The sequence below is a fragment of the Aquarana catesbeiana genome, linkage group LG09, assembly GCF_042186555.1.
Source record: "Aquarana catesbeiana isolate 2022-GZ linkage group LG09, ASM4218655v1, whole genome shotgun sequence".
In the NCBI taxonomy this organism is placed as follows: domain Eukaryota; kingdom Metazoa; phylum Chordata; class Amphibia; order Anura; family Ranidae; genus Aquarana; species Aquarana catesbeiana.
The window spans coordinates 239,401,579-239,428,334 of NC_133332.1; the positions used below are offsets into that span (position 1 = coordinate 239,401,579).

Genomic DNA, 26,756 nt, shown 5'->3' on the forward strand with positions numbered 1-26,756 from the left:
GTTTATTGAACAAATCAGCATTCGACAATCAAGTATTCCTTTGTTACATAGTCAGTTAGTATGTTCATATCAGAGAGTGGCACCTTATAGGTCAATATAGCCGTTTCTTTACATTCCTTTACCAGTAAAAAGCCGATGATGTTGTTTGCAGTTTCTACCTATTGCTCAATAGGGCAAACAAACTCTCCCCCGTTGAGTGGATGAGAACCCCTCACCCAGAAGTGTATTCCTCACCAGTGATCTCTTCAGTGGCATAGTCTGGCGTTGTCCAGCATGGGGGGGGGGGGGGGGGGGGGGGGGCAGAAATGCCCCCATCTAGACGGGGAGAATCCCTCACTTGGTCCCCCTCCTCTCCGTCCCCTAGCCCCGCGCGTCCACCCACGCCCACCATACCTTATCAAATTTAGCCGGGCATTGTCTGCTCTCGTATGTGAGTTTATAGAGGGGAAGTACTGAGTCTATAGCCTTTTTCCATGATGTGAGGGTGGGGGGTTTGGCTGATTTCCAATGCAACAATATCTCTCTCCTAGCATAAAAGAGGGAGAACGTTATGCAGAGTTTCGTATATCTGTCCCCCTCAACCTCGTCCAGGTAACTTAATAGAAGCACCATGGGCTCTGGTGGCACCCTAGATCCCCCATATCGCTGAGTATCTCTGCCACTCCCTCCCAGTATGTTCGGAGCCTGGGGCAGACCCAAACCATATGCCAGAAGGTCCCCTCCTCAGTCCTGCATCTGGGGCAGTTTGGGTCTAGGTTGGGGTATATTCTTGCAATTCTGTGTGGTGTGAAGTATGCCCTGTGTATAAATTTGAGCTGAAGGACTCTGTCTTTGGCAGGTATCATAGAGGGGATGAAGGTGGACAAACAGTCCTCCCATTCGTCTTCCCCTAGAGCTGGTATGTTCTCCTTCCATTTATCCATTGTGCGGGTGGGTTCAACGTCATGGGCTACCGTGAGATAAAGATATAGCGTGGAGAGGGGTTTCCCAATCTCACTCGAAGTCAGTAGTCGCTCAACTGAGTCCGGCTCCAGAGTTAGTGTGTCTGAGAACTGAGCCCTCAATGCATGTCTCAGCTGCCAGTATGGCAAACTCAAAGGAGCCAGGTATGGAGTATTGTCTCTTCATTTCATTAAAGGGCATAATTTCCCCGTTTACCATGACATGTTTGAGGGCAGTGCTCCCCCTTTTAGCCCAGTGTGCTGGTCTGGTATATCAGAGATGAGGTAGTATAGGATTTCCCCACAGTGGAGTGTGTGGGGAGATGCAGTAAAATAGCCCTGGCCTCCCTCCATGCTCTAATAGTTGTCTTCATGGACCTCGTCAATAGATAAGGAACTTTCAATCCCCGGTATACTAAATTGCTCAGCGCTGCGTACGATCCCAAAATTGCCGCCTCCAGTCTCACCGCCGGGTTCTGCCTGGGCTGGGAGAGCCACCAGTGTACCGTGACCAAGACGGCCACCCAGTAATAGATTAAGAAGTTGGGGAGAGCTAGGCCTCCACTTGATAGGGGAAGATATAATATACGTTTCGACACCCTAGGCGGCCTCCCAGCCCAGATGAATGAGGCAATCGCGTCTTCCAAGTGTCTAAAGAAAAATTTAAGCATGTGGGATGGGATGTTACGAAAAAACTATAAAAACTTAGGGAGGAACACCATTTTTAATTGACTCTACCCACAGGGGTAAGCGGGAGGGTGCGCCAAGCTGTACACTTGACGGTAAGATGAGTTAGAAGAGGCTGTACATTCTTGTCTATGAATTCACGTGTGGTGTTGCTGATCTCAATTCCCAGATAGGTAAATTCCTTCACCCACTGAAGAGAGGTTCCCGTGTCCCCCTGCGGAAGCGTGGGATGCAGCGGAAACAGAACGGACTTGCTCCAATTTATACGAGTGCCAGAGAATCGGCCGAACTCCTCAAATAGGTCCAGTGACCTCCGTAGCGACTGAGAGGCATCGGCAAGATAGAGTAGGGCATCGTCAGCATATAGGGACACCTTTTCCTCTATCGTACCTACCTCTATGCCCCTCACTCCTGGATCAGCCCTCAAAACAATGGCCAGGGGTTCCACCGCCAGAGCAAACAGTCCAGGCGATAGTGGGCAGCCCTGTCGAGTGCCTCTGCCCAGGGGAAAACTTTCAGCGCGTGCCATTCGTACGGATTCTTGCTTTGGGGTTTGCATAGAGCATTTTTAACCAGGACATAAATTGAGGCCCAAACCCAAATTTTGAAAGGACCTCCCACAGATAACCCCCCCCATTCCACTGAGTCAAAGGCTTTTTCAGCGTCGAGCGACGCCACCACTCTTGCTGACCCCGGTTGAGCCCTGTCTAATGTTGATGTCTGTTCCCCTCCCCGGCATGAACCCAGTTTGGTCCGGATGGATTAGGGCAGTTATAACCGTGTTGAGCCTGTTAGCCAGCACTTTGGCTAGGAGTTTCGCATCAACATTAATCGAGGAGATGGGGCGGTATGAGGCGCATAGGGTTGGATCTTTACCTGGTTTGGGGATCACAACTATCACTGCCTCGCTCAGGGAGTCCGGGAGTTCTTTTGAGCTTCTGAGTCTCCGAGAGCATTGCATGCAAGGCTCCCGTCAGCACTTCAGCGTACTGTTTGTAGAACTCGACCGGTATGCCATCCGGTCCTGGGGACTTACCAGATTGCATGGTTTTTAGAGCTTTAGCTATTTCATCAGAGGTTATGGGAGCATCGAGCTGTTCACTGCATTTTTCTGTCAGGACTGGGGTGTCAATTGGGTTCAAAAATGCGGTGTGAATGGGCAAGTAGTCGTTTCTGTGTGAGGGAGGTGCGAATACGAACAACCTCCCCGGTCAGGGACTGGAATGTGGCATAGTCTCTAGGGTCTTTGATTCTTATGAATAGTGTCTCCTGCAAGTCCGCCTTCTTTTCAGCTCTCCTCTCCCTATGAACCTTAGCTATAATTGCCTGATACCTCCCCCTAGTATGCCTTAAAGGCATCCCACACCGTCAGTGTACCTGCCGTGCCCAGATTAACTTCCCAGTATTCCTGGAGTGCCCCTCTAAAGTAACCATCCACCGCCTCATCCGACACCCAAAACCTAGACAGGCGCCACAGATTATTCTCTGGGGTCGACGTGAGGTTCATGGTCAGGAGAAGCAGCGCATGGTCAGATATGCCCCTGGGGAGTATCTTAATATCCTTCAGCCGTGACAAAGCCAGACCTCCTAGATAAGCCAAATCAATCCTAGAGAAGGATCTGTGTGATGCGGAGATACAGGTGTATGCACTGGAGTGGGGATTCCTCCAACGCCAGACATCTGTCAGGCCGTAGAGCTCAGCCCACTCCGCCAGTCCTGAATGGGAGTGCCCACTTGTCGACATCCTATCCATGTCCAGATCTGGAACCATGTTAAAGTCTCCCAGAAGTATCATGTTGTCATTAGCTAGCTCTGCAATCTTAGAGGTGATCTGGTTTAGGAGAGCCATCGAAGCTGGAGGGGGCAAATACAGTCCCGCTATAACCCATTTCACAGTATGGATCTGTGCGTGTATTAATACATATCTGCCCTCCGAGTCCAACACCAAGTCCAGCAGCCTGAAGGGGAGGGACTTGTGAATCAAGATTCTGACGCCCCTTGCAAAATTTGAGTGTGTGGAGTGATAGTGGTGCCCTATCCATGGCTTTTTGAGGGCCAATGTTTTACTACCCACTAGGTGTGTTTCCTGGAGGATACAGCTATGAGGACTATGGGCCTTAATGAACTGAAAGACCAGAGATCTCTTAACCTGGGAATTTAAGCCCCTGGTATTCCAGGACAGTATGTTAAGGGAAGTCATTCTTGCAGTTTGGTAGAGGAATTGCAGGATCCAGTCCCCCTAATCCGCCCCCCCCAAGAGGCATTTGAAAAATTGCTGCGCAAAAAATGTGTGACATAAAGAGTTGCAAGACAGCCATTTTATTCCCTAGGGTCTCTGCTAACAAAAAAACCTGATGTTTGGGGGTTCAGTAATTTTCTAGCAAAAAAATTATGATTTTTACTTGTAGGAGAGGAGTGCTAGAATTGGCCCAGTACGGAAGCGGTAAAAATTGACAAGACAAATGTTTTAACTGTTCAGCATAATTATATCTCGTCACTAAAAACTGAAAAACGCTATTTAATTTTAAAATATTCAAAGCAACATCCACTAGCATTTCTAATTGTGGCCATCTTGAGTAAGGGCAGATGATTCATGTAGCATTTACTTCCTGGTATTGCTCTGCCCTTTGTTCAGACATGTAGGCGGGCGGGTGTGCTTGGCTGAGAGAGTCCCTTCTCTCCATGAAAAACACACCCATGAAGATTTCTGGGATGTATGACAATTTAGGCCAGAAACCAAGGCAGCAACTAAAGAAGAGGGGTGGGGGATGGGGGGTTTAAAACAGTAAATTTAAAATATACCTTCCTATGTACTAATTGTAGCAGTATTGGGATTAAAAACAGAAGTTGACCAAACTGATCTTTGTGGCGTTAGAATATCTGACTGATGAAATATTTGTACATACATTCGGAGTTAATGTATATGCTTGAGTGGAATACAGATGGTGGGAGACAACTTTTTGGCCCAGACTACATAGGCTTAAAAAGGTAGTAAACCGCCTTGTGGGCGTTTTGCCTTTCAGGTTAAAAGAAGAAAAAAAATGTTGTCATGTGCTTGTATACATCGCCTACTAGCACATTATGTAAAACCTGCCCACACTGGGGAGTGCTCCCCATTTCCCAACAGCAGACTGATCACCACCTCTATACAAACAAGGCCACTGGACAGCCGCAGGGCTTGTTTTGCGACACTTCTTGGGAAGTGTCAGCATAAGGTCCAGGGACTCCTAAGCCAGCTGATGTGCATGTCCCTCCAAGAGCTCAGGCTGGCCGCGGAAGATGTGCTGTCTGTACTTGCCCATTTATTCAAAAGCCATGGGGAATAGAACTAAACCCTGGGAGGGGGCTGGCTGTATATCAGTGCCCTCCCACCCACTGGCATTGGACTGGTCACCACAGTTGTTTTTCATTAGCATTTGCAACCTGGTGGCCAGTAATTGTGCATTCTGGTCTTGAGAAACACCACTTTAAAAATGTCAGATTTCTCCAAAATGGTGCAATAGTTTTGTAACATGATGTGCTATCTATAGATGGGTTTTATACACATAAAAAGTTTGAAAAACTCTCTGAATGCATTATGTTTGTGTATTTTTATTTTTCTTGTTGCTTTATTTTGGATGTAAGTTAGTAACCCATTACTTGAAATGCACTGCTGATAGAATTTGTGTTTTTTTTTTTTTTTGTTTTTTTTTTTTTTTTGTTTTTTTTTCTCATTTATCTTCAGGTTGTTCAGTTGAATGTCTGTCCACAGAGTCTCATATTCAGGAGTTATGTCGACTTCAGCGTGTATGTTGTGCTGCTCTTGGGGTGAACCGGAAAAATATCTGCAATTTTGAAGTGGAATATCTGTGTGACTATAAGAGGGTGCAGGTAAATGCACTATTACAGATCCTTTGTAAAGATTTACTTTTATTAGGAAAAGTAATTAATTGGCTTCTGTCCAAACAGGTTATAGAAAGTATGTGTGTCCTGATTGTTAACTGCTTGCTGACTGCCGAACATAATTGCAAAAAAAAAAAAAAAAGAAAGAAAAATGTCCTGGCAGCAAGTGGTTATAACAATCTCAAGGCAGCAGTCAGGAGATGAGTGTCCTCTTTTGCAGCTGGTGACCAGTTCAGTAAAAGTGATCTGGGCAGCTCTATAGACGCTAGTGCCAACACCCCCCCCCCCCCCCCCCCCCCCCCCCCCCCCGATTTGTGCTTGATTAGGCTCATTGGAGAGCAGAGTAAACATTGGGCGTCTAATAAACCCCTGATGTCTCCATAGAGCGTGCATGTCACCTGCCCAAAGCTTTATCACATAGGGGGCTTGTTCGTTCCCTTGTGATGGCAGTAAAGTACAAAGTTACATGGGGGATTACATATATGTAAACACACTCATAGGTCCCATGTAATGTAAACAGTATGAAGTATCGCTGCAAATGTTGGATTGATGATTGACTCTCCAAAATGATAATTTGTAAAAACTTTAACAGTGTCCCCTATGAAAAATTTTAGGTAGCTTTTTTTAAGTTTGTCACCATTACACAGGTGTACATAATTTTTAATCTTGACTGGTTTCATATCTGTTTACTTGACACAACATTATATTTTACCAAAAAATTGGGTATGCTATTGTGTTTGTGTGCACTAAAATTAAATTTTAATGTAGTTTTTTTTTTTTTCCTGGGAACTTGTGTTTGCTAAATGGCTGCGCAAATATTGCAACTTGCCACCATTTTATTCTCCAGGGCCTCTGCTGTTTCAGAAAATATATCATTGGGGGGGGGGTGTTTAAGTAGTTTGAACTTTTCCAAAAAAAAAAAATTTAGTGTGTGTTTAAAGATTAAAGGAACCTGCAGGTTGGACTCGTGGTGGTTTAGAGACTGTGGTGGTAAACACTTCTCTTTTTTGCTATACTGCCTGTGACATTGCCATGAGAGCAGCATAAAAGGTTTTAGAATACATGGTGCCAGGACTGGGAAGACTCAATTCAGACCAGCAGAGAGCATAGTGGAATCAGATGGCACTAGATCAGGGATATGCAATTAGCGGACCTCCCAGCTGTTGCAGAACTACAAGTCCCATGAGGCATACAAGAATCTGACAGCCAGGGGCAGAGGCATAATGGGACTTGTAGTTTTGAAACAGCTGGAGGTCTGCTAATTGCATATCCCTGCACTAGAGTATGCAGTGCAGTGAGACTTCACATAATTTATGATGTTTTCACCCTTCAGGAGGAAGAACTTTACCTTGTGAAGTGGAAAGGCTACCCGGAATCTGATTGTTCGTGGGAACCGCGTCGCCATCTCAGATGTTTCAACCTAATTCGGCAGTTTCACCGGGATTTGGAGCGGGAGCTGTTACGAAGAGCAAAGGCTGCTGGGACATCAACCAGTAAAAAAGTAGTTGGACGCTGCCCCCGCAGACTAGACTCCAGCCTCTCACACTACGTGGTGCTTAAAGCCAAGCAAAGGCAACGGCTTCGTTTGTGGGAACAGCATCTGAATTCAAAACGGGCCCACCCAGGTCTTATAACAGTAGAAAATGAAGTGGATCTAGAGGGTCCACCCAAGGACTTTGTGTACATTAATGAGTACAGGGTTGGGGAAGGAGTGACCATTACCAAGTCTGCTGTAGGGTGCAAATGTCGGGACTGTTTCACAGACGAGCGAGGCTGTTGTCCAGGAGGTTTTCAGCACAAATTTGCTTATAATGAAGAAGGACAAGTGAAAGTGAAGCCAGGCTTTCCAATTTATGAATGCAATTCCCTCTGCCGATGTGGCCCATTGTGCCCAAATAGAGTTGTGCAGAAGGGAATCCAGTATAACTTCTGTATTTTTAGGACCCCTGATGGAAGGGGATGGGGTGTGAGGACACTGGAGAAGATACGCAAAAACAGCTTTGTAATGGAATATGTAGGAGAGGTAAGATGGTATGCTCTACACTTGATCTTTACCTTATTCCAAGCACTTTTCACAAGGAAAATTACATGTTTAGAAATATAGACTATCTCCTTGTATAGCAGAATTTGGGTTTAAAACCTTTTTGAGGTTTTCAAATTGCAGAATTTTTAGACCCATAGTCTGTCTGTTTTCGAAGCTGGCAAGGCTAAAATGTGGTAAAACGTCTGTCACCGCACAGTGTGAATTGGCCCTTTTAAAGTGGTTGTAAACCTCAGACATGAAATATGAACAAAGCATATCTCTCAATAGTGTGTACTTGTCTTAATCCAGGGCACTAAGTGTAATTTCTGTCTACTGCCTCCTTCCTCTATCAGCATGAATCACTTTTGACAAGTTTTCCTGACACCAAGAGAGAAGGTGACGGAGGGATGTCCAGCTGTCTGACGGCCTCAGTTCTGTTCCTGTGTGTATGGGGTGTCTCTCTTCCCTCCAACCAGCTCTCAGAGCTCTCTATACAGAGTAATTTTTATCTCTTCCTTCTTCCTCCTTCCTTCTTTTTTTCTTTCAAGTTGTATAGATTCAGCACTTTGTAGAGAAGACTGCAGATTAACAGGTACAAATTATGTAGGAGGATTTGTATAATCTATCACCTGAGGCCAGTCACTTCACTGGGTATACAACCACTTTAACAGACCAAGCTGTCCAGATAAAGTAGCACTTGGAGAGTTGTGACAAACCATTTACCACTGGGGGTGCTTAGAATGGTCAGCTTTTATATAAAACCTTTATTAAAAAAACTTTTTCTAGAACTGCTTATAAAGTGTTAGATGGTGTTAATTTATTAATCAAGTGCATCTAAAGCTGGCCATACACAGTGAATTTTGGTCAGTTGCTGATGAATCGAATGAAATTCACTTAGTGCGGGGGCTTCGGCTGCATCCAGCGCGATATCCCTTAATTGAAAAATGGCCAGCACCCTCTCCCAATCGGATAACGGCATTGTTCGGGTATCTTGACAGCTGGCAGGTTGCTCTGTGTAGCGTAGGTGGAGAAATACTTTTTGGATTTTTTTTTTTTTTTTTTTTTTTTTAACCCCCTTGTTCAAGCTGCAGACTGAATGGGGGGAGGAGAGAGGAAAATCTGTATATGACCAGTGTAAAGCGGTGTTAAACCAAAAATGTAATATATTACAGCTTTACCAATCATAGAATTCCCCCCCCCCACCTGGTGGTCTGACCATTATGACACCACCTGTATTGGTCCCTCTACTCTGGATGAGGGCATATCTTTTTGGACAGCAGCATCGTCCTTCTGAGGAGAGTGTTGGATGTACTAGCAGATTTAAATACACTAACAAATTTAATCCAAATGTCAACTAATTTTATAAGCAGTTACAGCAAACTTTTTCTTTTGGGATAAAGGATTTACGCTGTGCAGCGGCGGACCTGTCAGAGCGCCGCTCTCCCCTATGGGGGGATCGGATGATGATGGACCGTAGTGTCCGTCGTCACCCGATCCTATCCGAAAACGGATGGAAAAGTAGGTTTTTCCTCCGTTACCGTTTTCGGATCGGTGCGGGTCGGATGTCAGCGGACATGTCACCGCTGACATCCGACGCTCCATAGGGATGAATGTATGTCCGTTTTTCATCCGAAAACGGAAGGATGAAAAACGGACATACGGATCGTCCGTGTGAAAGAGCCCTTACATTTTTGTAAATATTTTTATTATATCTTTTCATGTGACAACACTGAAGAAATGACACTTTGCTACAATGTAAAGTAGTGAGTGTACAGCCTGTATAACAATGTAAATTTGCTGTCCCCTCAAAATAACTCAATACACAGCTATTAATGTGTAAACCACTGGCAACAAAAGTGAGTACACCCCTAAGTGAAAATGTCCAAATTGGACCCAAAGTGTCAATATTTTGTGTGGCCACCATTATTTTCCAGCACTGCCTTAACCCTCTTGGGCATGGAGTTCATCAAAGATTCACAGGTTGCCACTGGAGTCCTCTTCCACTCCTCCATGACGACATCACTGACCCGTTATGTTGGAATACTGCCCTGCAGCCCAGTCTCCGAAGGGAGGGGATCATGTGCTGCTTCAGTATGTCACAGTACATGTTGGCATCCATGGTTCCCTCAATGAACTGTAGCTCCCCAGTGTCGGCAGCACTCATGCGGCCCCAGACCATGACACTACCACCACCATGCTTGACTGTAGGCAAGACACACTTGTCTTTGTACTCCTCACCTGGTTGCCGCCACACATGCTTGACACCATCTGAACCAAATAAGTTTATCTTGGTCTCATCAGACCACAGGACATGGTTCCAGTAATCCATGTCCTTATCCTGCTTGTCTTCAGCAAACTTTGCAGCTTTCTTGTGTATATAATCTTTAGAAGAGGCTTCCTTCTGGTATGACAACTATGCAGACCAATTTGATGCAGCGTGCGGCGTATGCTCTGAGCACTGACAGGCTGACACCCCCCACCCCTTCAACCTCTGCAGCAATGCTGGCAGCACTCATACGTCTATTTCCCAAAGACAACCTCTGGATATGACGCTGAGCAAGTGCACTCAACTTCTTTGGTCGACTATGGCAAGGCCTGTTCTGAGTGGAACTTGTCCTGTTAAACTGCTGCATGGTCACCGTGCTGCAGTTCGGTTTCAGGGTCTTGGCGATCTTATAGCTTAAGCCATTTTTATGTAGAGCAACCATTCCTCTTTTTTTTTTTTTTTTTTTTTTTTTTGATCCTCCGAGTTCTGTGCCATGTTCAACTTCCAGTGACCAGTATGAGAGAGTGAGAGCGATGACATCAAATTTAACACACCTGCTCCCCATTCACGTGACGGGGTGGGAAAATGGCCAATTGGGCCCAATTTGGAAATTTTCACTTAGGGGTGTACTCACTATTGTTGCCACTGATTTAGACATTAATGGCTGTGTGTTGAGTTATTTTGAGGGGACAGCAAATGTACACTGTTATACAAGCTGTACACTCACTACTTTACATTGTAGCAAAGTGTCATTTCTTCAGTGTTGTCACATGAAAAGTTATAATAAAATTATTTACAAAAATGTGAGGGGCGTACTCCCTTTTTTGTGAGATACTGTATGTGAAATGCATTCCAGTGATCAACTGATAACAAATCAATATCCAAATACCATAAACAAAAAAAATTCTTATACAACTTCTTCAACCTTGGCATTACCAAGTTTTTAAATATATATTCATAAGCTCTAACAAATAAACAACTATAATAAATTAACTTCCTGATGAAATGCATTGAGGTCTGTACATTGGCGGAAGTTCTGGCCCAGGTAGAAAGCACATTGGTTCAGAGACATGAGTGGCAGTGCGAACTGTATTATCCAAGGCTTTCCATAGTTGGTGCCTCTCCAGGGCACAATTAAATGTTAGTGCACTGCTATTTTTTTTTTAATAGTCTATTCTATTAAACATCTTGCACGATTATCGGGTATCTGTTTTTTTATTCTAAGATATCCCTGGTAACATTAAAGGATACAGCTCAGTGAGTGGAAACCTAATCGCCCAAAGTGATCTGGTGAGTGGCCCCCCTTACCTTAGGTGGAGGTGCGCATTGATTGAGAAGAGCACATAGTGTTTATCACTTTATTGCACGTGGCGAATATTCAAAGAAGTGGATGTGAAGAAATATATATTCACAAGGACTTATTATAGTTTATTTGTATCACAAGAGCTTTTTTTATTTACATAATATATTTTCAAAATTTGGTAGCGCCAAGGTTAAAGCTGTATAAGAATTTTTTTTTTTTTTTTTTTTTTTTTTTTTTAATGGTATTTGGATATTGATTTGTTATCAGTTCATTACTGGGATGTTTCACTTGGGTTTTTTTTCACTCAAGTTAATTTAATATGTAGCCAGCGCCTCAACATATGTTTGGTTTTTCGCAATAGGCTAAAAAATTGAAGGCAGCAGTTAATCACTTTATTATTTTGCACATAGGTGGCGCCGTTTCAAGCCAAACTTTTTAGTTTTGCTTATATATGGCTGTCAATGTATGCAGCACTTTACATATTGTACATTCACATTAGTCCCTGCCCTCATGGAGCTTACAATCTAAGGTTCCTAAGTAATATTCATACACATATACTAGGGCCAATTTTAGACCGGATCCAATTAACTTACCAGCATGTCTTTGGAGTGTGGGAGGAAACCGGAGTACTTGGAGGAAACCCGCACAGGGAGAACAGGCAGACTCCAGGCAAGTACGCCATGGTTGGGATTCGAACAGACAACCCTAGTGTTGCTAGGTGAAAGTGCTAAATACTTAGTTATTGCGTAATACAACTTTAACACTACCCACTCCCAATATTTATAGTGCTGCTGTACAAGGGTGTCTCCATTGTTCCTCCATTCAGAGTGGAGCCACCCTAAGACAGAAATTGTATTACTGGCTGGATCACCAGGTGAAAATAAAGGGAATTAATGCAGCTACCACTTTAACCACTTCCGGACCGCCGCACGCCAATATACGTCCTTATTTTGAAGAGGAATCATTATGGCAGCAGCTAGCTGCCATAACCCCGGTGTCCTCTTCTTCGGCCAACGGTCCACTTTCCAATAGAAGTGGTCTCTGGTGGTTTTGCCGCGACGGGAGAGGTGCTCCAGTGCCCTCCGCTGCTTACTGGAGCCGTCGGCGGAGGCGATCGGATCTTCACCATTGCTGGGCATGGAGACGAGTGAGGGGAAGATGACCCCCACCAGTCTCCATAACATTGCAAGGCAAAAGCGACATCAAAAGTCACTTTCGCCCATAGCTCTTAAAGGGATTTTTTTTTTTTTTTTTTTTTTTTTTTTTTATTGCATTTTAGTGTAAATATGAGATCTGAGGTCTTTTTAACCCCAGATCTCATATTTAAGAGGTCCTGTCATGCTTTCTTCCCTATTACAAGGGATGTTTACATTCCTTGTAATAGGAATAAAAGTGACACAATTTTTTTTTTTCTTTTGCGCCCTGTCCCGCCGAGCTTGCGTGCAGAAGCAAATGCATACGTGAGTAGCGGCTGCGTATAAAAACCGTGTTCAAACCACACATGTGAGGTATCACCGCTATCGGTAGAGCGAGAGCAATAATTCTAGCCCTAGACCTCCTTTGTAACTTAAAACATGCAACCTGTAGAATATATATATTTTTTTTTTAAACGTCGCCTATTGAGATTTTTAAGGGTAAAGTTTGTCAAGATAACACGAGCGGGCGCAATTTTGACGCGTGACATGTTGGGTATCAATTTACTCAGCGTAACATTATCTTTCACAAAATAAAAAAAAAAAATTGGGCTAACTACTTTTTTTTTTTTTATTTCAAAAAAGTGCACTTGTAAGTCCGCTGCACAAATACGGTGTGACAAAGTATTGCAATGGCTGCCATTTTATTCTCTAGGGTGTTAGAAGAAAAAGTATAATGTTTGGGGGTTCGAAGTAAATTTTCTAGCAAAAAAAAAAACTGTTTTTAACTTGTAAACAACACATCTCAAAAAGAGGCTCGGTCCTCAAGTGGTTAAAGGATTGGTAAATTGCAGTGTATTCATTGTTTGGGCTTAATGCTGTTATAGCTAAACTCCTATTTCTGACCCGTTCAGTATTCCGATCTTGCCTTGATCAGAATAACGGCCTCAATGTCTGCACCTTTTACAAAGTTGCAGCTTCTGTTTCTGTGTTTCTCAAGTGTTGTGTTTTGTTTTGTTTGTTTTTGTTTTTTTCTCTGTCACAAAGCAAAACCAATGTATGAAAAGTCTCAGATGAAAGCTGCTTGTCCTTGGGTTTCTTAGCTTGCATACAGGTTCCATCTGTGGTTTCTTGGAGTGAATCGTGATGCAAACACCTGTTCATTTAGGCTTCAAGAACTCTGCGTTTACAAACTGAGGCTATAGCTTTAGTTTATTTTTTTGCTTGTAAAAGCATGTATGTTATCCTATGTGACCATGCTTGCTCACATAGGTTTTTACAGGCAAAACATAAACTCGCCAAAGGCGCATTCTGAGAGGCGCTTTTGAGCAGAAAAAAATGCGTGTAAACCTGTACATGTATTCCAGTGCAATGCATTTGCGCTCAAACTCCATATGTGCAACCTATCTTCATAAGCCTGTGTGCATGAGGCCTTAGTGGTAGTTTTGGTTAAATTTGTTCTTGATAAAAAATAGCAACAGAATACTTAGGTTACTTTCACACTGGGGCGGTGGGTGCGTCTGCGGTAAAGCGCTGCTTTACCATCAATTTCACAAAGCTAGCAGTCGAGAGAGGGCTAAAACCACCGCAAAGTGCTGCTGCAGCAGCGATATGCCGGCGGTATAGCTGCGCTGCCCCATTGATTTCAATGGGCAGGAGCAGTGTATACACCGCTCCAAAGATGCTACTAGCAGGACTTTTTTTAGCGTCCTGCCAGCGCACCGCTCCAGTCTGAAAGCCCTCGGGGCTTTCACATTGGAGAGACAGCAGCGGCTTTTGCAGGCGCTATTTTTAGCACTGTAGCACCTGCAAAGCCATTTGGCGCCGCTGCTGTCAATCGGCCAATCAGGAGAGAGAGGTGGGGCCAAATCGCATCTTCGTGTCTGAATGGGGACACGGCGCTGCAGCTCGGCTCGGGTGCACCCATAGCAAGCTGCCTGCTGTGGGGGCACGCAACAAGAGGGAGGGGCCAGGAGTTCCTGAAGAGGGACCCGAGGAAGAGTAACATCTGGGTTGCTCTCTGCAAAATCATTTCACAGAGCAGGTATGACATGCTTATTATTTTTAAGGGGGGAGGGGGGAGCCTTTAGTATAACTTTGAGTAATTAGGGCTTCAGTAATTTTCCAGCAATTGGCTGTAAACCAGTGCTGAAGCCATAGGATGCATTATTTCTTCTTGCTTTGTTGCTTTGTTAGCCCTTCAGAATATTATGTATGTGTAATAATTGGGTTGGAAGCCCACTGAGGGGGAAAGTTGGGACTTTACGATACCAGCACAATTTAACATGGGCATACAATAATCATCTAAATGTACATTTTATTGAGACCTTTCATTTTGAGACTTTTTAATCGAGGCAAAAAAAAAAAGTTGTAATTTTAGATGAATATTGTAAGCCCCAACTTTCCCTCATTTCCCCTCTGTGGAAAATTAAAATTTTTATTTCAGTATTATAGGGACTAATGCCAGTCTACATTGGGTATAGGAACATACTACTCTAAATGTAGTAATTGGGTGTTTTCTCTGCAGATCTCTCACTAAATCTGTATTTCAGATAATCACTTCTGATGAGGCGGAGCGGAGAGGACAAATCTACGACAGACAGGGGGCAACTTACCTGTTTGACCTGGATTACATTGAAGATGTTTACACCGTAGATGCTGCTCACTATGGAAATATATCGCACTTTGTGAACCACAGTGTAAGTATTACCTCTGCTTCTGGGATATTTGAGTGATATGGGAGTTGAACACTAGTCAACGGGCAATTCTGAACAAATCCATTTTTTTTGTTTTGTCCCCAGTGCATGGGTGTTATATCTGGCTGTGCTTAGCTACTACTCTGTGACCGCCAAGCTCGCCTTATGAGCCCAAGGATCACTCTAGAATGGCTTATGATGTAGAGTGATCTCCCTTAGGGCTCATGTGCATTAGCTTTATCCACTGAGCGGTCTTTGGTGGATTGCTTTTCAGAAGGCAGCTAGGGGGCGTTATGTTACCTCTTTACTGCCTGTGCTAACCCCTAAATACCCACCACTGTGCACATTACATGCAGTTGCAAGGTGGTTGTGGCACGGCCCTATTTATCTGAATGGGTCATTTAGCAGGCAGCACTGCCCGCCAAATGCAATTGTGTATATTTCTTGTAGTTCCGCGAAGCAGCGTGGCCGCAGCTAGTGTGCATTTTCTGCTGGTGTGTGTGTGGTTTCTTTCTTTTTTTTTTTTTTTTTTTTTTTTTCTTTTTTCCTCTTCTACTCCCATTATACAGTATGCTGTGCTTCCCCCTAGGGAAGTAGGGCTTTGCAAAATAGCCTTACCTTTCCTTATAAATGTTTTTGGACAGGATTCAAGTGTGAATCTTGTGTGCAAACCATTTATAAATAGATCCTGGAATGGTAAGGGTTCACATTCACCATACAAATGCCTATGCAGGTAAGGGTCACCTGTAGATTAAAACAAACTGTGCAGCTCTTGACTAAATTTGAGTAGTGCCCTTGCTGCTTCTACGTACGTACCTCCTGAAGTCTAATTACAATACTCCCCTGGACTTTGCTAAGTGAAGTCTAGTCATCACTGCTCCCCCTCTTCCATCACAGAAGTGTGCTCTCAAATGTTGAACACCAGCTACAGCATCACGGGGGGGGATAGGGAGTATGTGAGGGGGTTTGAATCTAAGAAAATACTCCTGTGATGGTGGCGGTGAACAGTAAGGACCAGGCCTCACTTAGCAATGTCCTGGGGGTATTCCAGTCAGGCTTTGCATTTAAAAAAATAAAAACTGTGCAGCCCTGACTAAAGTTGAAAATCACCTTTTGCTATAGGTGTAGGCCATTTGCATACTTCCCAAACATCCGTTACCTGCATAGGCAGTTTTCTTGTAAAGGTGAACTAACCCTTTAAAGACCACACAGGATGCACCATTCCTTTCACCATTTGTAAATGTTATTTGATATAAAAATCCCAAGTCTGGCGTTTTTTAGGTTTGATTCTAAAGCAGTGAGCTGTAACATTAATGTGTCTCCTTACAATTTTGGACATCATGAATTTTTGTTGGGTCCATAGTTTTGAGGCTAGATCTATTTGGTGCCTATTTTCTCAACACAGTTGCCTCTTTCTGTTTAATAAAAATGTTGTAGTTCCTTGTTTTTATTTATTTTTTTTTACGCTACACCCTCTAAAGCATTGCACCCACGGTCAGTAGATCGCGGTTCCAGTGGCAGGATCCTGCAGACTCAGTCTGCTGACTGCCTGTACCTCTCATACAGGCATACAGCTACTGAACTGTAGGAAAAGTCAGTGAAATACAAGAACGCTCACCAGCTCCCTCGTAGTTCATTGGGAACTAAAAGCCATCTACCGCTATGGCAGACGGTACTAATCTATTCATTTACCTGAAACTGTGAATGAGGTGACTGTGTGGGTGGAGCACAACTGCACTGTTTTTGAATTTTGACAGTGGGTTCAGGGAGAAAATCCCCCGCCCATTGTCACGATGGGGGGGGGGGGGTGAGCAGGTAATTTAGAAAAATATTAGACCCTAAATATGGGTGTAACATGTTAAGAATAGTTCCTTTTTAATGTCTACTGTAGCTAAGCATATCAGCAATCCCAAAGTTCCCCTTACAACTGGTGCATACTGCTGGGAAAATATAGTGGAGAGGCTTTTTTTTTTTTTTTTTTTTTTTTTTTTGTAGAGCTTTAATGACGTAACTTACCGGTAACAAACAATATCCCACACTGTGCAGGCTTCTGGATCGTGACGATATTCACTGCTGGTTTGCTGCTCTTCCTGTGGATGATCTTCTGGCAGGTCCTTGACTGCTCTTCCTGTTCCTTTTTTTTTCTTAGCAGCTCAGCCCAAAGCTATTTACCCCCCCCCCCCTTCATGTGTGCTGAAAGCTCACCCACAGGAAGAGGGCAGGGCGACAGTCCAGCAGTGAAAATTCTTTAGAATCTTGCAGCCTGTACAATACTGGGACATCAATTATTGGTAAGTTGCCCCACTAAAACCATAGCGGTGGTAAAAAAGCTAAATTTCAGCTTTAAATAAGGGTATCCCATAAAATTTTGGGGTGGGGGATCATGCCAGCAGAAGTGGGCCTAATTGGCGTAGGAAAACTGTAATATACAAGGTGTATCTGATTCCTTTACATGTTCCTCTACAGTGCAGGCCTAACCTCCAAGTATACAACGTTTTTATTGATAATCAAGATGAGAGGCTGCCACGTATTGCATTTTTTTCTACGCGTACAATTCGTACTGGAGAAGAGCTCACGTTTGACTACAGAATGCAGGGTAAATCATTTTTCCCACAAATGTAATGTACTTTCTAATTATATCTTGCATTAATGTAAATCTATTACTAAACTGGACATTGTAGTAAAAATGCACAAGCAGATGTTGCTTTCAGTGAAAACAATTAGCAAATCCAAGGATTATTGTAGCTGAAGTTTTTTTTTTTTTTCTGCAGCTCTCAACATCTTCAGCCAACAAGCTTTTTTGCCTACCCAGCTCCCCGCTGAACCTCTTTACAGGTTTATTGTGATGGACTGCCTCTGACCAATAGGAGGTCTCAAAAAAAAAAAAAAAAAAATTACAAGGGGGGAGGGGAAAGGTCCAGTTTTGTATTTAGGCACCTTTAACACAGGCACCTCCCATGAAGCGGGATCCGCTTGCTCAGGGGGGGTTCTCTCTGTTGAGCAGGTGGCTGATAGGTCCGCTCTGCTATGCTGAGCAGACACAGCCCGCTATGGGGAAATTGAATGGAAACTGACCGCCTGTCCGTTTCCATCCAATCCGTCAGATTGGATGGCGGCGGACATATGCCGCTTCATAGAGACTGGAGGGTCCGATCAGGTCCTGAAGAACTGACAGGCGGATCTGATCAGATTGCCCACGTGAAAGGGGCCTTAGATCTCTTGATCTGATTTAGACTCTGTTCACACTTGTGCGATGCGGAAACCAGTGTGATTCCAGTGCTGGTCCCAGCATTGCACCTGAATCGCTGGTGGTTCACACTGCCCTCTGCAAACCACTGCGGGTGTCAATACAAAGTTAATGACACCCCCAGATTGGATCGCTGTATGAACTGTGAAATGGTGCAGGAATCGGATCAAAAAAGGTCCTGCACCATTTTGGTGCGACTGCAACCATACAAACTGTGTGGCTGAATTTGCATCGCACAGACATTGCACTTGATGTGCACAGCAGTGCGTTGCAAATAACATTCGATGTCTGGCATCGCACAAGTGTGAACACAGCCTTAAAGAGTGTGGGGTCACTGAACGCACTTGTGCTCTTCTGTGTCCCAGAATCAGCTGACAATGTGTAAAAGAAAAGCCTGCTGTCGGCTGACAGCAGCTGCAGACTCTAGAGCGACCCCACCCAGATACCTCACCTCACAGGCAGCTGACTCAGCGTGCTGCTTTCAATCCCCGCCCCAGCTTGGAATGCTGGAGGGGTAGAGCACAGAGCCATTGACGGATAGTCACTGTTCTCTGCTCAGTGGTGACATGATTGCTCAGTTCTTTGGCTTAGAGCCGGTGGGGGACAGCTTTCAACAGGGAACCGATGCTGCAGCAGGTAGGTAGGTATGTTTTATATATTGTAGATTATTCTGCATTACTGCACTTCCCTCTTTTACCATGTGGTTTCCACTGATTTCACTTTATCATGTGCTCAGTTTGAATTGCCCAGGTTTGTGCTAATACTTATTATAAACTGATCATTTTCACCTAAAGACCTGTAGCATTGTTGTCACCTTATTGTGTTCACACTACTTTGTAATAGATCATACAACATTAAGGCTACTTTCACACTGGGGTGTCGGTGGTAAAGTGACGCTATTTTTAGCGGTTGACTGTTTTGCTGCACACTTTGGCCGCTAGCGGGGCGGTTTTAACCCCCGCTAATGGCCAAAAAAGGGTTGAATACGCCAGCAAAGCTTGCCGGTGTTCTGCCATATAGTGTCCTCCTATCGGATAGTGTCCGCTCCGTACTGCGCAGGCGCAGCACTTGCGCAGTACGGAGCAGCAGGAGATGCCGAAAATGTCCGAAGTTGATCAGCTGACCATCAGCTGTACACGGCGCTTCGGCAGTTCTTAGCGATGGCTGTGTAAGAGGGCCCCTCGCGGGCTCGCTTCGCTCGCCACGCTTCGGGCACGGCCTCGCTGCGCTCGGCAACTATTTATTCTCACTCTATGTCCACTTGGATAGTAGGGAATGATCCTGGACATAGGGTGAGAATAAAAGCGCAGGCGCCGTGTACAGCTGATGATCAGCTGTTAAACTTCGGAGACTTTTGGCGTCTCGTTTGTCCTCCGTACTGCGCCTGCGCAGTACAGGGAGGACACTATATGATAGGGGACTGTATTTGACAAGACACCGGCTCTTCGGTGCTGTAGGAGTGGTGTATATACCGCCTTAAAGATGCAGCTTGCAGGACTTTTTTTTTTTTTGGTGTCTTGCCAGTGCACCGCTCCAGTGTGAAAACACTCGGGCTTTCACACTGCAGTGAGGAGAGGCACTATTTTTAGCGCTATAGCGCCTGTAAAGCCCCTCAGTGTGAAAGCAGCCCAAAGGATAAGTTCACTTTTTTGGAAAAATAATACATTCCTGCAGGGAAAAAAATGTGCATGTATTCCCAGCCCCAACCGAATATAGATGTAACATGCTCCTAAAGGTGATGACAGCCTTTTAAAGCGAAACTAAACCCAACAATGTAATGGTTTCCCAAAGCATGCCATGAATGATAACTGCCACTGTTGCTTGTGCTCTCAATGTAACTGCCAAATGTCATCACAGGGAAAACACAATGGTAACTGCAGATCAGAGGCAGCTTCCTTGGCTGTTTAAGGATAGGTTTACTTCCGCTTGAAATGGTCCCACCTCAATTAATCCAGTAGGGTGACTCTCATCTGGTGGCAGGTTGTGGTAAAAATAGTTTGTATGGACAATTTATAATAATGTATGGCCAATTTAGCATTTCAAGTAAGCTCTCAAGATCAAGTGTAAGAGGAGGTATGTTACAGTTTTTGTTTTTTTTTCTTTTTGCAGTTGATCCAGTTGATGTTGAAAGTACAAAGATGGATACCAACTTTGGATTGGCTGGCCTAACTGGATCTCCAAAAAAACGAATACGAGTGGAATGCAAATGTGGGGCAAACAGCTGTCGTAAATACCTCTTTTAAATGCGGATTACTACTGTCTGTGGGCAGGCAACTCAGGACTGCTTCTGCTCTCAGTACTTGAAAGATCGGTTACTTGGAAAAAGCTGTTTACACCTACTTTAGGGCTCCCTTCTTCCATCCTAGCTTTGAGAATTGGTGCTAAAGATCATTTTTAAATTTTTTTTATTTTTTTTTTTAATATGTGAAAAAAAATGTCCCTCATGTCCCTTTTTTCAGGCTGGTGAAAATACCCTAACTCATTTGGAGTGATGAATACAGCCTGGACTTTTCCTTTTTTTTTTTCTTATTTACTTGAATTTTTGCCACCCTGGCCCTTTTTTTTTTTTTTTTTTTTTTTTTTTAACATCTCTGGGATGGGCTGCAATTACACATACTGGCCTCTGGTGTCCTGTTACAGGACATATATTCAGTGTTCCTCTCTCCTTTAATGAACAATCAGATGAATTTTTATAGATTACTATTGTATGACATATTCACTTTTATCTTTTTTAACCCTTTTAAGTCTGACCCTTTTTATGTAAATACAATAACAACTTGTAATCTAAACAACCATTGTATTACTTGGTGTGGCTGAAAGATCTTGACAATTTTGCTATTACATTCCTACAACTTGTTTTTAATATTGGCCCCTAGACTATTTAGTCTCCGATATCTTGTGCACAATATGTCTAGAGACAAAGTTTGGGGGAGGGGGCGGCTACAAAATCCATTTTTTTTGTTTTTTTTTTTTTTTTTTTTTGAGGGGGAACATCAGACCACCTAGATGTCCAAAAGCAATCCCAGGTAAGGAGATGGAAAAATACTCACACCTTGTGGGCAATCTGGCAGATCACACAGCTGCTAATAAGACCTTGGAGCCAAAGCTGCCACATCCACTTGGTAAACTGTAGACCAGATGACAGCTTGGGACACTAATCTCCACTGAGATTTGCTGTGCAAGAAGATATAGCCCAGAGGAGGAGCCAAACCACTTACTTGGGTATAAATGGCTGTTCAACATCCAAGTGACAGCTACACTATATTGTCAAAAGTATTGGGACACCTGCCTTTACACACACATAATCTTTAAAGGCGTCTAAGTCCGTAGGGTTCAATATTGAATTGGCTCACCCTTAACAACTTCAACTCTTCTGGGAAGGCTGTCCACAAGGTTTAGAAGTGTCTCTATGGGAATGTTTGACCATTCTTCTAGAAGTGCTCTTGTGAGGTCAAATAGTGATGTTGGACCAGAAGGCCTGGATTGCAGTCTCCGCTCTATGGTGTTCTATCTGGTTGAGGTCAGGACTCTGTGCAGGCCAGTCAAGTTCCTCCACCCCAAACTCTCTCATCCGTGTCTTTATGGACCTTGCTTTGTGCACTGGTGCGCAGTCATGTTGGAACAGGAAGGGGCCATCCCCAAACTGTTACCACAAAGATGGGAGCATAAAATTGTCCAAAATGTCTTGGTATGCTGATGCCTTAAGAGTCTTTACTGGAACTAAGGGGCCAAGCCAACCCCTGAAAAACAATCCCACACCATAATCCCCCCTCCACCTAATGATTTGGACCAGTGCACAAAGCAAGGTCCATAAAGACATGGATGAGCCACTTTGGGGAGGAGGAACTTGCCTGGCCTGCACAGAATCCTGGCCTCAACCCAATAGAACACCTAGAGTGGAGACTGTGAGCCAGCCCTTCTCGTCCGCATCAGTGCCTGACCTCACAATTACACTTCTGGAAGAATGGTTGAACATGCCCATAGACACACTCCTAAACCTTGTGGACAGCCTTCCCAGAAGAGTTGAAGCTGTTATAGCTGCAAAGGGTGGATAACTCAATATAGAACCCTACGGACTAAGACAGGGATGATTTTTGAGCGTTTCTTCCGGCGTTTTGTAGCGCGTTTTTTCTGGCATATTTGCGCGTTTCCATGCAGCGTTGTCCGGCGTTTTTGAGCTTTGGCATTTTTTTTATTAGCCAATAGGAAAAATTATCATCTGTTTCATCATTTGTTGCTATGTTAGATTTTGTCATTTGCTTCCTGCTCCAAAAACGCCCAAATCTGCCCGATTTGCGCGACAAAACAGGGTCCAGAAATTGTTTGAGCTTCAGGCGACTTGGAGTGGAGATGTGAACCATCTCCATAGAGCATAATGGATTTTTTTCCCCTCAAGCGTTTTCTGGCTTCAGGCTTCAAGCTACAAAACGCTCAGGTGTGAATAGGCACTTAGAATGGTTGCTGCCGTGTGACTTATCTGAAGTTTGTTTCTATTGCTGTATCTAATATTAAGGCCTCATGCACACTACGTTAAAAAAAGTTCTAAAAAGATTTTTAGCGTTTTTCCGCATTATCGTTTTTTTTTCAATGGATTAAAAACGTTAAAACGCTGGTGAGCTACGTTTTTGAGCATTTATTGACATTCATCAGCGTTAGTGTTTTTACAGCTGAAAAACGTCTCTCAGAACCCACTAGTTTTGGTGTTTTTGTTTTGTTTTTGTTTTGTTTTTTTTTTTTTTTTTTTCTGCCCAAAACTTCTAATAACAGCCTATGTGTGCATGGACACATAGGATAACATGGAGAGTTTAATGACTGTAGAAAAAAATGTTTACTGCCAAAAACAGCTGCTGTAAAATCGTCCAATGTGAATGAGGCCTGAAAGTTGAAGAAAACCTGTATTGAAGTGGAATTGGGTACATTTTGAAAATGCTTGCAGCCATGCTGAATCAATGGCTTCAGTACTCTCTGAAGTACGTGGATTCAGGAGTTTCTACCTGATGTTCCTGCTCTATATGTTTGTTCCAGGTCCACGGAAGTGACATTTGGTCTCAAAAAGGGAGCCCTGCAACTGGTGTGTGTGTGTGGCGACGGGCTCTAATATTATTCTGTATATTTCCTATAACCCTAAAGACAGATTCACATTTCCAAACATTGCGTTTACTGCTGTTGGTCAAATAAGCAACATGCTTTGTTTTACATTGAGCTAATTTCCAAAAGATTATAGTGTTTAGGGTAAGATGGTGGTGGAATGTTCTCATACATGATCTTAAAATTCTGCTTATTACCACAGAACCCTAGGAGGAGTAAAGTGACATCTATTTTAACCACTTCAGAAGGATTTACCCCCTTAATGACCAGACCATTTTTCTTTTCATACATTGGGGGACACAGAGCCATAGTACTTACTATGTGGGTTATAGGCCACCTTCAGGTAATGGACACTGGCACACCCTAAGACAAAAAGTGCACTCCCTATAATAACCCTTCCCACTACTGGGAGTACGTCCAGTTTTTTTTTTCGCCAGTGTCTAGGTGTTGGTCACAGAGTAAAGATGTGCTGAGCTCCTCTGGAGCAATCCTTGCTGGGGCTAGCGATGTAGACTGATCCATTCAAGGTGTCTTTCTTGCCGAATTGAATGGTACCCGGGCCTCGTGTCCGAAGAAACAAGATTTTTGCCTGTGAACGCTTCTCTTTTGAGAGCTGGACCCCGGAATCCAATACTTTTTGGTATTAAGGCCATGAAGTTTTACTGCCGGTGGTGCTATTGCAGGTCCAGGATTGTGGGTTTCCTTGAGGATCCCCAGCTCCTGAAGGTTTAATGGACCCCACCGTTAACCTCCCTGGCGGTATGATTATTTCGGATTTTAGGTGCTGAAAGCGGTACCATTATTTTGCATGGAAATTTGGCGTTTTATATTGTAGGTCTGTAAATCTTAACAATAACACACTTAAATCTGTCCAAACCAGAGTCTAGTAGATATCCCGGGTATGATAAAGTTTGAAACACAAAAACATAAATTATAATATAATAAATAAAAATAAATAATTAAAAAAAATTTAAAAAAATAGTAATAAAATAAATTTCCCCACAATTCACTATCGCTCAATTCTGCAAGTGTTCTAATTTACTATCGCTGTTTTCTAGCTGGTCTAAAGCCACTTTTGACGTAAAGGGACACTTTTTGGTTGCTATGGACAATCTCCAGTTTCCAGGCAGAAAGAACAGTGTATATCATGTAAAACTGCATGCAGGGCATGGGCCAGAGCACTGGGGACAAAAGGGATGTGAAATCATTTCATACAGTACTGTAATCTGTAAGATTACAGTACTGTATGTGTTATGATTTTGACAGTTTTTTGAATTTGCCGCCAGGCTCCGCCCCCGTGCGTCGCGCCGCTCGCAGGGAACGGAGCCTGGCACGGAGAGGCTTCGGAGGAGGACGGAGCCCTCGGACACTGCGGGGGACATCGCAGGATCCCGGGGACAAGGTAAGTAACGCCGCCCCAGGATCCTGCAATGCGATCCCGAGTGTGGCTCGGGGTTACCGCTAATGGTACTGAATTTTAACCCCGAGCCACACTCGGGAATACCGCCAGGGAGGCTACGGGTGAACATTGGGTCTGTTGGTTTACCACAGAAAACCCTGCGGCGGGAAAGGTAAGTGGAGTTTTTCTTAGAAATTTTTAAAAATGGTCTTATGAATTGTCTCCTTTAAAGTAAATGTTGTTATGCCTATGTGTCACCTCTGGGGGCTGTATGGAGCACGTACCTTCTCATGCTTTGCTCAGAGATCACGCTGTGTCACAGAAACGGCAGACTTTTTTTTTTTTTTTCTCCAGCCAGCAGGCAGACCTCTGGTAAGTTTGGGGGGTTTTTGCTTCCTCCAGAGACCCCCACCTGGGCTGAACTCTTCCCCTTGTCATGACGCTGAGTATAAGGGAGAACTGAAAATGATCAGCAATGCCGTTTTTCTTTCACCGCCCCTACACAGGGCAGCTTGCAGGTCTCCTCCACGCCATCCCTCCCTCGCGCTCAAGCTGATCCCAAAAGTCGGATCGGAGGCCCGTGCATGGGAAAACTCTTTTGGAAAAGTGAAAAGGGGGGGCGCGCGAGGCGTTGGCGTCCAACGCAGGAGTGTTTTAAAAAAAAAAAACTCCATGTGCTGGCTGCAAAATTGTCACAGAAACAGAGCAAAAGGAGCATGAAAGAGGTTTTGGTGACAGACGTTTCCTGCTTAACACATTTACTATTTGCATGAGGCTGAGCATTAATGGCAGTGGCCGGACTATTGCTCAAGCAGTGGATGCGATTTCTTCTGATAGTACCTCTTCTTTGTGCATTGGGCTAAGGTCAGAAGGGGGGTTAAAACACCCCCAAAATAGAGTAAAAAGGGTCCACCTCAAGCTCTGGAAAGCCTACTGATCTCTACAAATGGCATCTTCCCCTGAGAGGGAGTGGCTGGTCAGAGTGAGCATCGGGGCCATGAAATGTTTGCAACTGTTTTCAACACTGCAGCCCCTGTGTATTTTACCAAAAGATTTTTTTTTTTTTTTTTTTTTTCCCCCTCAGACATGATGGGTTTAAAAAAAAAAAAAATTTGCGACTTTAATCGCACAGGTTCTCTTCCATTGCCCAGTACCCTCAAACTGAGGAATTAGGGGCGGGAGAAGACTAATCCCCTCAGGGGACCTTGGTGAGGCCGATGACTCCTCTTTTGAGGTGTCAAATGTGGCAGAATCGGCTGGTTTCAATCTTAAAGATTGTCGGTGCAATTTCTTGCTGAATGGTCCGCTCCACATTTATGCTCCCTTAACAGTTTTTGGGTTCGCTAAAGCCTCCTCAAACTGTGCATGCCTTTTCCTGTCCATTTATTATTGTGAAAAACTTTTTTGTATCTGAGAGGATCTCCCAGATAAACATCATTTTTCCTGCTAAAGTTTTTTTACACTTTTTATCCTATGGTGGAGGAAATTCACTAAGCAGAGTATACCAGCAGTTAACCCTGCTATATCCTCTGAATAAGAGCTTTTGTTTGGCAGACAATGCTCAAATGCTTAGGCATCCAACGGATAAAAAGTTGGAATTCCTGTTAAGAAAAAAAAAAAAAACACTTCTTTTTTCTGGCAGATGTAGCAGCCTGCGCTGACAGCAATTGCTTAATTGTTGTGAGGCCAGTTTAACAGGTGTTCAAGGTATCCTGCTCAGCAGGCCCAGGATCTGGCAGCTTTGTTTGCAATAATTGCTTTGTGAGTTTCTATTGTAGAACCTCCACAAGGTCCTCATGCAGGTGCTTGCTTATAAACTAGCCAAATGCACAAATGCTGAGATGCCTACGGCCACATCACCCTGAAAGTGCCTGATCTTAGAGGCTAAGCAGGGTCAGGCCTGGGTTAGTACCTGGTATGGGAGACCGCCTGGGAATACCAGGTGCTATACACGGTGCGGTGAACATTGTTGCCAACACAAACTGCTAAAAGCATGAGTGGGAACGCAAGCTTTTGAGCGGAGGATAAACTTCCTTTCACCATGCAGAAGCTCCTGGCTAGTCTTCCTTTTGCGGTGAAATAGATATTTGA

The 26,756-nt window shown here is 44.0% G+C and overlaps 1 protein-coding gene across 1 annotated transcript in view; it reads left to right on the plus strand.

Annotated features, from left to right (window-relative positions):
- SUV39H1 (SUV39H1 histone lysine methyltransferase) overlaps nucleotides 1–20,970 on the plus strand; it is a 49,605-nt gene extending 28,635 nt beyond the window's left edge. The window contains exons 2-6 of the mRNA XM_073600006.1: nucleotides 5,353–5,498; nucleotides 6,844–7,533; nucleotides 14,788–14,934; nucleotides 17,398–17,527; nucleotides 20,288–20,970. Coding sequence (XP_073456107.1) covers nucleotides 5,353–5,498; nucleotides 6,844–7,533; nucleotides 14,788–14,934; nucleotides 17,398–17,527; nucleotides 20,288–20,421 — 1,247 coding nt within the window. The 3' untranslated portion in view covers nucleotides 20,422–20,970. The remainder of the gene's footprint in view (nucleotides 1–5,352; nucleotides 5,499–6,843; nucleotides 7,534–14,787; nucleotides 14,935–17,397; nucleotides 17,528–20,287) is intronic.
- The last annotated feature ends 5,786 nt before the right edge of the window (nucleotides 20,971–26,756 follow it).